General features: G+C 41.5%; 1 protein-coding gene across 1 annotated transcript in view; it reads right to left on the reverse strand.

The window, feature by feature from the left end:
- The window catches only part of FAM227B (family with sequence similarity 227 member B), a 102,452-nt gene that overhangs the window by 86,689 nt on the left and 774 nt on the right, over window positions 1–14,989 (reverse strand). Inside the window, exons 3-10 of the mRNA XM_063142649.1 lie at window positions 13,441–13,699; window positions 11,798–11,803; window positions 11,236–11,288; window positions 8,706–8,750; window positions 7,742–7,846; window positions 2,977–3,075; window positions 1,518–1,619; window positions 91–217 (exon numbers count right to left, since the gene is read on the reverse strand). Coding sequence (XP_062998719.1) covers window positions 91–217; window positions 1,518–1,619; window positions 2,977–3,075; window positions 7,742–7,846; window positions 8,706–8,750; window positions 11,236–11,288; window positions 11,798–11,803; window positions 13,441–13,699 — 796 coding nt within the window. The remainder of the gene's footprint in view (window positions 1–90; window positions 218–1,517; window positions 1,620–2,976; window positions 3,076–7,741; window positions 7,847–8,705; window positions 8,751–11,235; window positions 11,289–11,797; window positions 11,804–13,440; window positions 13,700–14,989) is intronic.

Raw genomic sequence — 14,989 nt, forward strand, 5'->3', positions numbered from 1 at the left:
TAGGCAGAGACAGAAAACGCTGACTGGATGCAGAAATGCTTTTTCTGAAAAGTGCTACTATCATACAAAGAGGAACCAACATTACAGTACCTCTTATCCACTGGAAAATTAGATCCATTATTTCATCTTTAAACTCATCATCAAAACGACGACTGGATTCAGGGAAAGCTTCACAAAAAGTGACATATACGGCTTGTGACAAGCAGTCAGGATACATCTGCCAAAATACAAATTAAGTTAAATTTAAAACATAAAAAGTTGGCATTGGCTACATACAAAAAAAAAAAAAAAAAAGCAAGCAAAATGTAGTTAACAACAAACTCAGACATTTAAAGATAGCTTAATCACCATTTGTGGCAAAAAGTAAAAGTTTTGCCAAAGTGAGCAGTAAACAAGCATGGTAGTTTAACACCACGTGAAGCAATGTATTGAATGTGCTAGGCAAATTAGTATATGGGGAACCTGTTACTGTACTCTTTGTGGAACATGCTATCAGCCAATATGAACCATGGAAGCTTTATTAATTAAGGAGACACGTGCATCATCAACACAGTATAGCCAGCATAATTGACCAGAAAACCAAAGGTCCAAACAGGATGAAGAGGTGAAATCATCATGGGCTTGTCTATATGCCCAGTATATCCCGTTGTGACTGCACAGTGGTGCTGCATTATTTATATGACGCAGCTGCCAACTCTCAACCACATCAGGCTTCCCCCCTTGAAACTGCGCTATTTCGCAGTGTTGTTTTACCGTGACTTTTTCAGGGGCTCCGAGGTCACCACGTTGTTTCTTTGCCTGTCAGTGGTGTCCTCAGTTTGGGTTAAGCAAGTGAGCATTGCTAGGGGTGGATCCAAATGCAGGGTAAGCGTGGGAACGGAGAGCACGGGGCAGGATTGAAAAGCCGAATGGCCACCTGGTCCCTCCTGCCACGTAACTTTGTCAATTCCGCCTTGCAGCAGTGCTGCTGTGGGGTTTTGAGGGCATCAGCTACCCAAGCAGCATTGTATAGACGCCCCCCACCCAAAAATGTTTCTTTGTCTATTCAATCCAAACCCAGTGAGGTAGAGCAGTGCTGTGGTGATTCATCCAGAGAACTCTATATGCCCAGTATACCCCGTTGTGGCTGCAAGTGGCACTGCATTTTATACCGCCCAGGGAACTTTGGCTTTTGGGAGGTATAAAAATGCAATAAATAAATAAATAAATAATAAACTCTTGTTATGGGGCGACTGATTAAACAAAAAAGTATTATCTGTGAGATGCAAGTTGGCAGCACCTACATCTGTCTTCATAAAATGATTTAGGCTTTAGGCAGTAGATACCTCCAAGACAAAACACAGGAGGAAAGGCTGAAGTATTGGGGTGTGTTAATTTAAAAAAAAACAAAAGATTAAGAGGGAACATGGTAGTGTACAGTCATAGAGAATACATCGTTTTATTCATTCCTCTGAGATAGAGCAGGGATTGGACATGAGTAATATTCATAATTGCAAATTATGTATTGGTGTCATTACCTGAAAGAAAGGATCTTTTATGTAATTGGGAGTACTCAATAGAAGCGCCACAAAGCTGTCTGATATTCTGTCAAATAAGTGGTCTTGTTCATCTTGATCAGGCTTGAAATAATCAGGAGAAGGTATTATCAGCATGGGTATTCCGTATATCCACTTGACAATGCATTTAAACATAGGAGCTGTCCAGGGAGCAGAAATGATGTACAGATCAACAGGAGCTTCAGAGTGGTCATATTTATGGTTTGGAGGCTAGGAAGATTTCTGGGCAAAAGAGAGCTTACAAGGATGAAATTGGAATGTTTGCTCTCATGCCTTTGTGTGCTGATCTGCTGATGTTGACATGCCTCTTTTAGGCTTTCTTGTGCTATTTACAATTTATATTAATATCGGATCACAATTAATAAGGCAGAAAAAGCAGGGAAGAGGGATTTTTAATGTGAATGAGCATTCTGGCCAATGCCAGTTTTGAGTTTGCATTACAAAGTTGACTAACACTGCGATCCCATGCCTGTTTACTCAGAAGTAAGGTCCACAGAGTTCAATGGTGCCTATTCCCTGGTATGTATGTATAGCAAGGGTAGAGAATGTGTTGCTTATGGTAATCTGTGATCCCCTGGACACCTTTTTTGGTGCCTGCTGAGATGACTGCGGGCATGTATGTGAGAGATAAGAATTTGTGTATGAATGAGAAGCCAGGGTGAGGGAGAAAAAGAAGTGGGGGGATGTGTTTGCTGGTGTGTGGGGTGGGGGCTGTGAGAAAAAGAGTTTGTCTTCTGCGAAATAGGTTTCAGTTGGTACTAAAAACTGTGGCTTCAAATGTGTTGTTTTGTCTGTTGGGGCTCAGACCCCAGCCCTGCCTTGTACTGAATTTTTTTTGGGGAGGGGGGCAGGTTACCTGTCCTTTGTGACTAGCCATACCTCTTGTGAGTCATTTTGTGGTGGTTTCTCCAATTGCTGAATGTGCCCACAGGCCCCAAAAGTTTTCCTAAGGTTGCAACCCTATCCCTATTTAACCGGGAGTAAGACCCCATGAAATGCAACTTGACTTACATCTGAGTAGACATGTACAGGATTGCAATCTAAAGCAAGAACTGCTTCAAGCTTCAGTATACAAAATACCCAAGTATGACACAAAGGTTACAGCCTTTGCAGACAGCTTTGGTTGTCAGATTTAGGGTGCCAGATTTAAGCTCCGTAATTTGGGCTAGTTATCCCATACATACACTACCTTTTCCTACATACAATCAGGTTTACTACCCCTGCCCCTCTGGGCTTTATTTTGTTTGTTTGGTTATTTATTTGCTTACATCCCACACCTTCAGAACAAAGTACTCTGAAATCAGCAGTTTTCGAAGTAAGCACAGATTCATTCATTTTAAACAAAAATTTTGCTTATCCAAATTACGATTTTTTAAAAAGAATAGGATAAGTGTGTGAATAAAGCTTTATGTCCTCATACCTTGAATTTGTGAAGAAACAGCCACCAAAAGCAGTCTTGTAAAATCGCAAGAGATGCTTCAGAGATAAACAATTTCTTCAAAACCTTTACATTCACTCCCTGTCCCCAAAGAGAGAAACGTAACGACAAGGCGGTGAACAAGATCCTTTGTACTGAATCCCAAACATACTTATTTTTTAAGTGAGTCCATTGATTACAATGTAACGCATTTCCAATACGATTTACTCAGGATCGTAGCCGTTATTAAAATATTTACTTCAGTATAGCTCAATTAAATGGATTTGGGATCAAATTGACAAACTATTCCCAATTCTACACACAAAGGGGTGAACTATATATTTATACACATTAGTGTCTATGAAGTCCCAACACCTTTTTTTTAAAAAATGAAGGGGGAAAAAACAGCTTCAGGATGCTACAGTTTGTAGAGGAACAGCATCTGGAACCATACCTAGAAAGAAAAGGTGCTTGGGGTCTTTACAGTTGCAAGGAAATGGTTAAGAAGCCCCTTCTTCCTCCTCCATTCCCAATTGCAGTTTCCTGAGGCTGATTTGTTACACACTTGTACTTGTAACTCTTGGCTTGCCAATGTGACGATTGTTATAAACAATTAAGTTTCCTTATATACTAGATCAGCATGTCAGCCATGTTTATTTTTTGTAATACGACTTGATGTTTGTCCTGAATTGATAAAATTGCTATCGTTGTGATCTGGGGCAATCCAATGCATGATGCATGGGCCTGAAGGGTGAGGATCCTCCGATTGGGTCCCACAATGCAAGAATTTGTAAGTGGTTGTCCAAATTGACTGGAGCCTTGGTGAAAGAATCCTGGTGGATTTGTGTGGAAAAGTAGGGCCACATTCTTGATCCGTTAAAATAAAGACATTTGACAAGCGTAGGCAAATCTCACTGCATCACGCTTGGGAAATTGTTTTTACAGCCATGAAACCAAGACACTGAACTTTAAAGATAAATTATACTTCATTAAGTCCTTTACTGTCTGTCTACAAGAATAATTGTCGCTCCACAGCTGCAACCTCATATAACCCTTTTAAAACTGACCCCAAATAATTGCTTGGGTCAATACTCATTTTCTCAACAGCAAGCAATCATTTTGTGCTCTGCAATTGTAGCACTTATTTTATGGGATTACAAATTGGTTTTGATTGTTAATGTTACATTACCAGTCTTCAATTAGGATGTTTAGGTCCCAAGTAATTTTTGGCTTCTAAAAGACTATTTGCGTAAGCATAAATTTGGCACAGATCTTTAAGAAGGTCTGCTATTTGGACAAAAAAATGGAACCAATAGAGCTCAAAAGCAATGACTTCAAACCATTAGGTCCTGTCCCGTCCCGTCCCCCCACCCCCAAAACCTGGTTGTTCTCATACTTGACACTACTTGGCCTTGAGCAAATGATAGGAAATTAATAATTACCACAATAAATAAATGTGACACTTTGTCAAAATGTGCAAGTCCATAAAATGACATAACGCTTATAAACATGCAGTTATCTCAGACTAACATTTAACGACTGCTTCAAAATTATTAATAAAGAAAATTGGAGAAAAGAGAGGGGGGAGATGTAAAGAAATCCTCCATAGGCCAGCTTTATTTATAGTGCAATTCTGTATGGGTATACTCAGAAGGAAGCCCAGTGGTTTCAATGAGTCTTAGTCCTAGGTAAGTGTGATCAGATGGAATAGTACGAGCTTGAAAGTAATCATTAAGTAAGAAGCAAGTAAGAACAATAGAACATAAAAGAGCTGTGCTGGATTAGACCAAGGGTCCATCTAGTCCAGCACTCTGTTCACACAGTGGCCAAGAGGAGCGGCAACGATTCCTGCTGGAACGCTCCCTGGGAGAGTCAAACTATCAGGCAAAACTGTGTGTGCTGGTCACATGGGTTGCCAGGGGGAGGTTGGTTTGTTTTTCGGTCTATGCAGGGGTTGGACTATTGGTACATACAGGACTCTTCCTTATCAGGCCCAGGTGTGCCTAAGATGTGAATGGGCCCTCCCCACCTTTTCTAGCACCCTGGATTTGAACCTGCCCCCTCTGCATGTAAATTGTGAGCCGGGCTTGTCCTGCACCTCCTGTGCTCTTAGTGCCTGGGACCAAATGTTGAGGCTAAAGGAGATGGGAGAGAGAAGCCCTGTGATGTGCCTGATTTCCGCCTGCTGCTATGGCTGAGTGGTGAGGGAACTGATCTATGATGCTTGCAGTCCAGGGACAATCCTGTTTTGCTCCTGGCATGAGCTTTTCTTTTTCTTATCAGGTATGCAGAAGGGGAGTGGGGCTCAAACTCCTATCGCTTACTTTCCAACGTCATGACCTATGGAGTGAGCCCCTGGGTGCTGCTGCTGTGGGTGTATTTTTGTGGTTGCCCTTGTGGCATGTTCTGGCCCCTCGCCTTTTCCTGAGTGTATCTTCAACCCTTCTTCCAAGGGAGTTGTATGTGCTCTCTGCAGCATGTGCACTCCCTGCCTAAAAAGCTATATAGCCACTGTGTTGGGTGTCCTCTTCTTCATTCCATTGTGTTTGTTGGGGGTCATAAAATAGCAGTTGCAAGGAGTATCAGGAAATTCAAAACCCACCACCACCTGTAGGAATGCCTTGGGACTGGTAGTACCAGGTTACTGCTGACTGAGGTGGATGGAGTGGGGACACTGTGGTGTCATCCTGCATGTTGTATGTCTGGTGATGCAGGGAGTGTGGTGGGGGCATGCCTCCATCAATACGGATTCATCGGCTGCCTGTCCTGACTCCAAGCCTTCCCGTTGAGATGTGAGACAATAAAGAGGTCTTCTGTGGAATCTACAAAGCTTTATTCAGTAAATAGGCAAGTGTGAATGCTAGGAGCAATCCTCTAAGCTTAATTAGCCTAACAAAGCAAGGCAGATGCTGATCAACTAAACGGACAATCTCCTGCAGTGCCTGACAGGCTTTTACCAAACTCCTCTCTCAGGCAGGGTCTTCAAGTTGTAACCTTTGACTAACCTAGCAGACCACCTTTCATCTCCTCTCAACAATGCTCGCTTGTTCGACCCTGTGGCGGACTTTGGAATCTGTCAACTCTGAAGTTCCCTCCCACTTCGACAAAGACCGAGTTCCCAGGGGCAGGAAAATGATCTTTGAGCCTGGGCTTCCAGTCTGATAAGCTCCTGGGAAGATTCCTCCTTGACTCCTGGAGTCTTGGAGAATTTCCTGCCCCATTCTGGTCTTGGCTGACCTACTGCTTCTTTAGTTTTAAAATCTCTTCACTGGCTGCCAATTCGTTTCCAGGCGAAGTACAAAGTGTTGGTTATTACCGTTAAAGCCCTACATAGTTTGAGTCCAGGCTACCTGTGGGATTGCCTTCTCCTGTACAATCCACCCCGCACACTCAGGTCCTCTGGGAAGAATCTACTTCAGTCAACCAAAACTAGATTGACAACTGTTACCCAGGGGACCTTCTCTTCTGCTGCTCCCAGACTGTGGAATGGCCTGCCGGTGGAGATTTGGCAACTTGACAGTCTTTTAGAATTTATAAAAGCAATAAAGATTGATCTATTCTGGCAGGCTTACCCAGTGAAATTTTAGCATGTTTTTAGGATGTTTTTAGGATGTTTTAATCATGTATGCTATGCTTTTAATCAGTTTTTAATGTGTTTTATATTCTTTGTTGTTCCCAGCCTCGATCCAAGTGGAGAGGTGGGTAAGAAATATTATATTATTATTATTATTATTATTATTATTATTATTATTATTATTATTATTATTATGGCTCTGAGTCTAATTCTGGGTACACACCAGGGAGACCTGCCTGATCCTGACAAAGCAGGAAGACGTCACAAGCACAATCCCTGCTTAGTGGGCTGTGGCAGACTTTCCTGGGATGCTAAAGGCATGTCTGTCATTCTTATCCTGGCCCTGTCTACACACTGTTCCGAGGGCGTCCCGAAGCCCCTTGAGGGCGCCCCGAAAACGCTCGTGTAGTACGTACCTTAATCGTCCCCAGAAGAGGAGGAGGAGGAGGCGTGCTTCGGCGTTCCGAAAGGCAAGGAAAGGGGGGGCGGTGGCGGCGGCCCCTGCGCGGTCCCGGGGGCGTGGGAGGCGCCCTCCCCTTTCCTCGCCTGTCCGCTCTCTTCCCTCCCACGACGCTGGGAGCTCTCGCAGGGCCTGCTGGCTAAAGGGAAACGGAGCCTGGAGCAGCACGCCCACAGTCTGTGCCGCCGAAGCACGCCTCCTCCTCCGCCTCTTCTGGGGACGATTAAGGTACGTACTACACGAGTGTTTTCGGGGCGCCCTCAAGTGGCTTCGGGGCACCTTCGGAACGGTGTGTAGATTCCCTCCCTGTTTCTGTATTTTCTGATTGTGTGCTTTTTCCTTTCCAATTCCATGCCAAGCATGCACCAGATACAGTGGCTGTTCTGCCAGTATAGCAGCCGTGTATCTCTAGTGCCAGCGTATCTCTAGTGCCAGCGTATCTCTAGTGCCAGCGTAATGTGAGTATACGAGATTGCTTTGCCTTTCTTAACAGTGGGTGACAGGATTTTATGTGTAGTAGTTTCTTTGAGATTTAAATAATGTAGAATGTGTATAAAGTATGTTATATAATATTTATCACATTTAATAAAATACTTTAAAAGAACTGTTAAAAGTTGCTTCATATCAAACTGAGCCTACTTTAAGCTGCTTCATATAAAACTGGACCTACTTTAAGCTGCTGCAACGATTTATGTCAACTGTTATATGCTACCTAAACTGAGATTAAAAGATACCCTGAGAATTTGGACTTTTAGAACTGAATCCCAGAGTTGTGCGGGTTCTAGATGGTTTGGTAGCTTTGTGAGTTTCTTTAACTTGAAACCAGGGAACTTGTAATTCTGAAAGGAAAACAGAAAGTTCATGTAAATAATTATCCTTCTAATTGTTTATTTTAAAAAGATATCCTTATTCTGAACATTGGTATATGTAAGGAGAGTGAGGGCCAAACCACATGTCACATTACGTATGGATTTTTAAAAACATGCTTAGAACAGGCCATTTCAGTTTTGTTCAGAAAAGAAGCAGTTTTCAAATCCAGGTCAGGACTATGGCACACATCACTGAAACGTTTTCTCCCCAAGACATTTTCCTGCTGACCTCCCTATCCAGCTGCTGTTTGCCCCAAATGTGCTATTTGCAGTAAAAAGGACGAGGGAGGGGAGTGGGGTGAGGATAGCAGCTGTGGAATGATTTGTAGCAGGAAAATTGAACAGAGAAGAATAAAACTTCTCTCTCTCCCCCTACCCCCCGGCACTGCATGATATAGTTTCAAACCAAATTGTGGATATGAATGATTGCTTTTACTGCAAAAATAAAGCACTCAGTTCTAATCATGCTTTTAAAAAAGTGAACTTAACATAATGTGCAGTTTGACCCTAAAATGATAGTAAATAACCAGGAGTGATTGATAATGGACTGTCCCCTTATCTTGCAAATGCTAAAATATGGTAGGAGAACGCTTTGAACTGATTGCTTGGATAAACCAAATGCTGCAGTCCACCAACAAAGCTATTCCAGAATAATAGTCTTTTTGCCAATTACACAATCAAATAAGGAGTTTATGTACTTCTGTCTAAACTGGTTTTTAGAATTTGGACCTACTATCCATGCTTGGAACCTGATCCCTTTTCATCTGTCATCTACACATAAAATTTTATTTTATATCGTTGACTTTTGCAATGTATTTGGCAAAATTACCTCGACTGTTTTACAGCTTAAGTCTGGTGTGGCATCTGCAGCAATCTGAAATACATTTGAAACAAACACATTGTAAAGATAGGCTAAAATCCACTGAATGGTTTATGTAAAATATAGTATCCTTTTCACTGATAGTATGTATAACAATACTAATTGCTGAAAATATATAATGAAAAGACATTTTAAGCCAGGAACCCCGGCAAAATAAATCAGTGTCTGAACAAGCAGCATGCCCGTGCATACATCCTATTTGTTCCTGCTTTACTTGAGCAAGTGAACAAACCAGGAAGAGAATTGCTTTGCCTGATGTCCAAACCCAGGATTATGGTTAAGTGCACCCAAACAAGCCAGGATCATAAACCATCTTGAAACCAGGGTTTGTTGTTGGTTTATGAATCTGTCTGGGCACACTTAAACCATAATTCTGTGTTTGGACATCATGCAAATCTATTCCCTTCATGGTTTGTTTACCCACTTAAAGGGAGAAGTGAACACCAGCACACTGCTTGTTCACATCATGGTTTAATTAGCCAGGATCCCTACCTAAAGTGACATGCAAATGCAGCCACTGTGAAATTTAAAAATGAATTGACTGTTGTAAAGAAAGGTATATTATTTAGGCAATGTTTCCTGTGTGGGCATATAAACTACCAACCTTGTTTTTCTGACAGCAGGGCAAGACAATCTGAGAGGCACACAATGCAGGGATCTATCAGTGTCTTCACTGAAAACATCTGGGAACTGGTGAAGCAGTATTTTTAAATGTTTTAAAGTTCTAAATATGAGCAAAGTTTTGCACTTCAGTTTTGGGCCGCTACAACACTGTGTTTGGACTAATACCTTAGAATTAAGATATTTGCCTTTTGCATATTAGCAGTGCCTATATGCGGCAATGTGACCCTGCCCCTCACTGTAGCTGGCTTGCAGCGGGAGGGAAGGTGATGGCAACACTGAAGAGGGGAACCCAATTAATGAACCCTGGGATCTTCAGGCCACAGTTCACTACAAAGATTGCACTTGGGAGGTCTTCTGGGTGCAGGCTGGGCAGAAACTTTGTGCTGGCCACCAGTTTGGCCATTGCGAGATTCATTGGGACAAAGTCTCATGAGACATGGGATCTGTACATCTTGCAAGAAAGAGTGTGTGTGATTTGGTGAAGCCTTTACAAGGCCTTGCCCCACTTGGCTCATCCTCAGTTTGGCCAGGCAGGCAGCATTACCGAGCTAAATGTGGCACAGGCAGCTACTCGGACAAGAAAAAAATGCTAGGGTGAATGACCTTGGATGCCCCTGTTCTTTCACGTGTTCATTCAATTGATCCCAAGTATCCCTGCATATAAATAAAGATGTGGCCAAGTTATAACCTAAAGACTGGTGGTCACCTCTTTCTTCATGATCACAATGAGATGGTAACAAGGTGGGAAAGTACTGAGGTGGTAGAATGGACTATACCATTTTACATTGCTGCTGTTGACGTGGGAGGTGGGGATCACAGTTCTGAATGCTCCCCTCTGTAACTACACACTATGCAATCAGAAAACTAGCTCTCTGGTTTTGTGAACCGCCCAGAGAGCTTCGGCTATTGGGTCGTATAGAAATGCAATAAATAAATAAATAAATAAATAAAAGCACAGCAAGGAGTGGGCTGGTATAGAATCTCTCTCTCTGATACACATTTTTTTTTATGCACAGGTAGCTTGGCACGTGGGAAAGCCATAAAAATGGCATTCCCCACTTGCATTCTCAAGTGGTTTAATCCACTCTATCCATTCTGAAGTATGTGTAGACTTCATTCTGATGTTGGTGTTTTCCCAGTTTAACTGTCACGACCCCCAAATAACAGCTTCTTACAGAATTAGTTCCCTATGTTGCTTTGGGAAAGCAAATGACCAACCATATTTTATTATATATTTTGTGGTTTTAATTGTTGTGAAACACCCAGACAACTTTGACTATTGGGAGGTATAGAAATGTAGTAAATAAACCAGTGTACATTTGTAATATAGAAGCTTTGTCTCCTTATGTTTTAGCTCCATAAAAGCAACCATTGGTCTGAGCTAGTACAGCTGAAGCCACCTTATTATCTAGATAGCTAGGATAAAGGCATTTCTACTCCTTTTCAAGGAAACCAATGATGGTGTCCATTCATTTCAGAAAAGCTGCTTGTTGATTCACTAGAACAATACACAGCAAAACCATCCTAAACCTGACAGTGCTGTGCAAGGGTTAAATTCAATGTTATGTGAACAGACTTCGGGTCATGCAATGGGAGCTTCCCTTCCCCTGTATCCCACCCCGTCCCAATCTTTTCTGAAGGGTCCACCAATCCTCTGGAACAGATTTAGAATGTGTGGGGTGGGGCTGTAGAAGGGGGTTATTTAAATTTGCTGATGGTGTTTGTTCTGCCAGGGGAAGGATATCAGGCGATACAGCCCTAAATGCACTAGTATAAGCCAGTTCTACAAGCAGAGAGACAACTATGTGTAAAATAGAGTGTTTAGATTTGGGGTATTAACAAATGAATTAACTACCTTTACTTTTTTCTTCTTTATCACAATGTCCTGTGATTCAGTTGTTGAAGTATCTTGAAAAGAACAAAAGATACTAAGAACGTAAAATATATCAGTAATTTGCAATTTCAGGAAACAAAACACATATCTAGTGCTTCAGTCACAACTAGTTATTTGCATTTTCAAATATGCATAGTGCAGAAAACATCACCAAGACGACAGGCAAGAGATAGGATAACAGTGTGTAGTTAAACTATGGCAGTTGCTACCACAAGATGTAGTGACGGCCACCAATTTGGATGTCTTTAAAAGTGGGGTAGATAAATTCCTGGAGGAGAAGGCTATCAATGGCTACTAGTCCTGATAGCTATGTGCTTTCTCCAGTACCAGAGGCAGTAAGTCTAGGTACACTAGTTTCTGGGGAACACAGGTGGGAGGGTGCTGCCTGTGAGTTCCTGGTCAACAGTTGATTGGCCATGGTGTGCTGGACTAGATGGACCCTTGGTATGATCCAGCAGGGCTCCTCTTATAGAATCATAGAATAGCAGAGTTGGAAGGGGCCTACAAGGCCATCGAGTCCAACCCCCTGCTCAATGCAGGAATCCACCCTAAAGCATCCCTGACAGATGGTTGTCCAGCTGCCTCTTGAATGCCTCTAGTGTGGGAGAGCCCACAACCTCCCTAGGTAGCTGATTCCACCGTCGCACTGCTCTAACAGTCAGGAAGTTTTTCCTGATGTCCAGCCGGAATCTGGCTTCCTTTAACTTGAGCCCGTTATTCTGTGTCCTACACTCTGGGAGGATTGAGAAGAGATCCTGGCCCTCCTCCAGTGTTCTTAACTGGACTAAATTCTTGACTGATGTGAAATGCCTTACGTCTGCTTAAATTAATTTAATTTTTAACAGTACCACTCTAATTACACAATTAATGTTAATTATTTTCCACAGCCACAAAACCAAAGATTAACCATGCAGCCTTACAATATTCATTCTGGAGTTATTCATTCCATTGAGTTCAGTGGAACATACTCCCTAGTCAACGTGTTTACAGCTGCAGCCTAAGGGTGCAATCTTATGCATGCTTAGAGGGAGAGAAAAGCCCTATTCTTCCAAGCACGCTGAGCTGGCTGGGGCATCTTGGGAGTTGTAGGCTTTTTTTTTTTATCGAAAAATGCATATGACTGCACCTTAAATGTTTCAAAAATTACTTCTAAGCAAAGCAGGGCTACTTCAGAGAGTGGCTTTATAGACTGAAGTGAAACACCTCTCAATAAATTAATTCTTTTTAAAAAAATACTCTTACCCAGTATGCAGGCTATTTTGCCATAAGTATAATTTTTAGATGAGATGTAAAACTTCTTTTTAAGCCTATGTTGGCTATTAAGGGAAATATTTCCCTGCTGGCGTGAGCCAGATCACATTTTTGAGCCTAATTTTCTGATCACCATCAACTCTATCAAGTAGGACACATCTGGTTTGTTTCTATCTAAGTGCCAAATAGCTCCTGGCCTTGAAACAGGGAAATGGCGGAGACTTCACTTAGGGGGATCTACACTACTGCTTTAAAGCGCTTTATAACAGTTTTGACAACTGTTGGGGCCCAGGACACACTGCATATACAGGTTTCAAAACGTTTTCAAAGCGCTTTAAAGCGCTTTAAAAGCAGTAGTGTAGATCCCCCCTAAGAATCCCAAGTATATTAGCCAGTGTAACTAAGTGAATGTAGGGTTGCTTATAACTTATTACTGCCTAGATAATAAATCTTGTCTAAATGTATCCCAGAGGCAAATGGAGTTCACAATGATGTCTTCAAAGACAACATCTCACTATATTAACACGATGAAATTAATTTTCTACTGTTCATATTACCATTGGCTTTGTTTACTACGGTAGAGGGATATCCAAGTTAACTTTTTCAACAGATTCCATGGGGATCATCCAAAACATTGGAGCAATCAGAAGCTAAATTGTGTATTATAATGTCACATGGGCTTATATGTAAGAAATGCAGAGAGAATTTGGATAATGAGGTAAGATAACCAAGGTTCAGAGAATGCATTGGATGCATAATTACTATGTTTTCTTCTAAGCATCACATGGCACCGACTGTTCCTTCCAGCAATCGATCATTTCAATATAAGGATATACTTCAAAGTGTAAAATTTATAAAATTAATTGATTATCCATCAACTGGTCCTATTACTAATAACCGAAGAAATAAAATTACCTTGCTCTGGAGCAGAAATTCCTTGGTCATTTATTTTTGATTTTCCAGATTCCAAAGAAAATACATGCTTAGCATGTTCATGGACATCTATGTTGCATTGATCCAATCTCTTTTCCAAGTTGGAGATAATTTCAGTGGGCAATGGAGCATTGTCATGAAGATACTTCGTAACAGTGTCCAAGGGATAGTCACTTCTTAACTGGGTAACCAAAGGACGGGCATCCATTTCTGGCAGGTAAGGAAATCTTGGCCAATCATCCTGCAAGGAATAATAATTACAAAAAAATTGGACAGTAATCACTAATGTTAAGCAACAAATATTATTTCTATATGTTTGTATATGTGTGTTACATCCAGTCAAAATTCAGCACTTCTAAATCCAGTGAAATCTCTGCCATTGAAATAAGTGTGTGCTTGATTTTCCCACTGAAATAAATTGAATTTACAAGTACTGAATGTGTGTGGGATTGTACCCATATATTTACGGGGATTTTCTACACAGACATGTGAAAGCCTTGATAAATCATGTTTTACTGCTGTAAGCCACCTTGTGTGCCATGTGTAGAAAGGTGGAAAATAAAAGGTAATTGTAAATAAATAATAAAGTTAATAGCCCATAATTTTTTATTTCATATAGTTCTTCCAATTTCAGACTTTGATAAATTCTGTCACAAGGTATTCAGAACACATAATCCTAGCTTTAAATATCCCATCTGTACCCCATCCAGGCTGCCAGTCCAGGTCCAGGCCCAATTCAAAGTGCTGGTATTAACATTCAAAGCCCTAAATGGCTTGGGCCCAGGCTATCTGAAGGAACGCCACCTCCCATATGTACCTGCCCAGACCCTAAGATCATCTTCAGGGGTCCTTTTCCATGAGCCCCTGACAAAGTAAGTGAGGCAGGTGGCTACCAGGAGGAGGGCCTTCTCTGCTGTGGCACCCCAGCTGTGGAACTCCTTAGAGAGGTTCGTCTGGCATCTATCTACCTTATACTCTTTTCGGCGCCAGGTGAAGACCTTTTTATTTTCCCAGTATTTTAACTGTTTATCATAGTCTTTTAACTTTGCTATTTTATATCTATATAAATCTCTGGATTGCTGCTCAGTTTTATCCTGGTTGTGCTTTTATATTGTATTTTATATTGTGTTTTTATAGTGCTGCTTGTTTTATACTTTGAGTTGCACTTTATAGTTTTAATTTTTGTGAACTGCCCAATGAGCTTCAGTTATTGGGAGGTACAGAAATGCAATAAATAAATAAATCCTTCCACTGTAAGCTTAAAATAGCTTATATGGGATTATCCCACTGTATCTTCTCACCAAACCCGAGATAAGTTAAGTGAGAGAAAATCAGTTACCCATGGTCACCTAGTGAACTTTACAACTGAGAGAGGTCTTGAATTCCAATTCTCCCTTGTCGAAGTCTAGCATTCTACTCACTACATTGCACTGATCCCAGTTATGTAATACATCAGTAAAAACACACAAAGTCTAAGTCACTGAGATCACTCATGCTTAGCTCCCAAAACTGCAAAGGGGAACAGCTTCTA

The sequence above is a fragment of the Elgaria multicarinata genome, chromosome 16, assembly GCF_023053635.1.
Source record: "Elgaria multicarinata webbii isolate HBS135686 ecotype San Diego chromosome 16, rElgMul1.1.pri, whole genome shotgun sequence".
NCBI classification, from domain to species: Eukaryota; Metazoa; Chordata; class Lepidosauria; order Squamata; family Anguidae; genus Elgaria; species Elgaria multicarinata.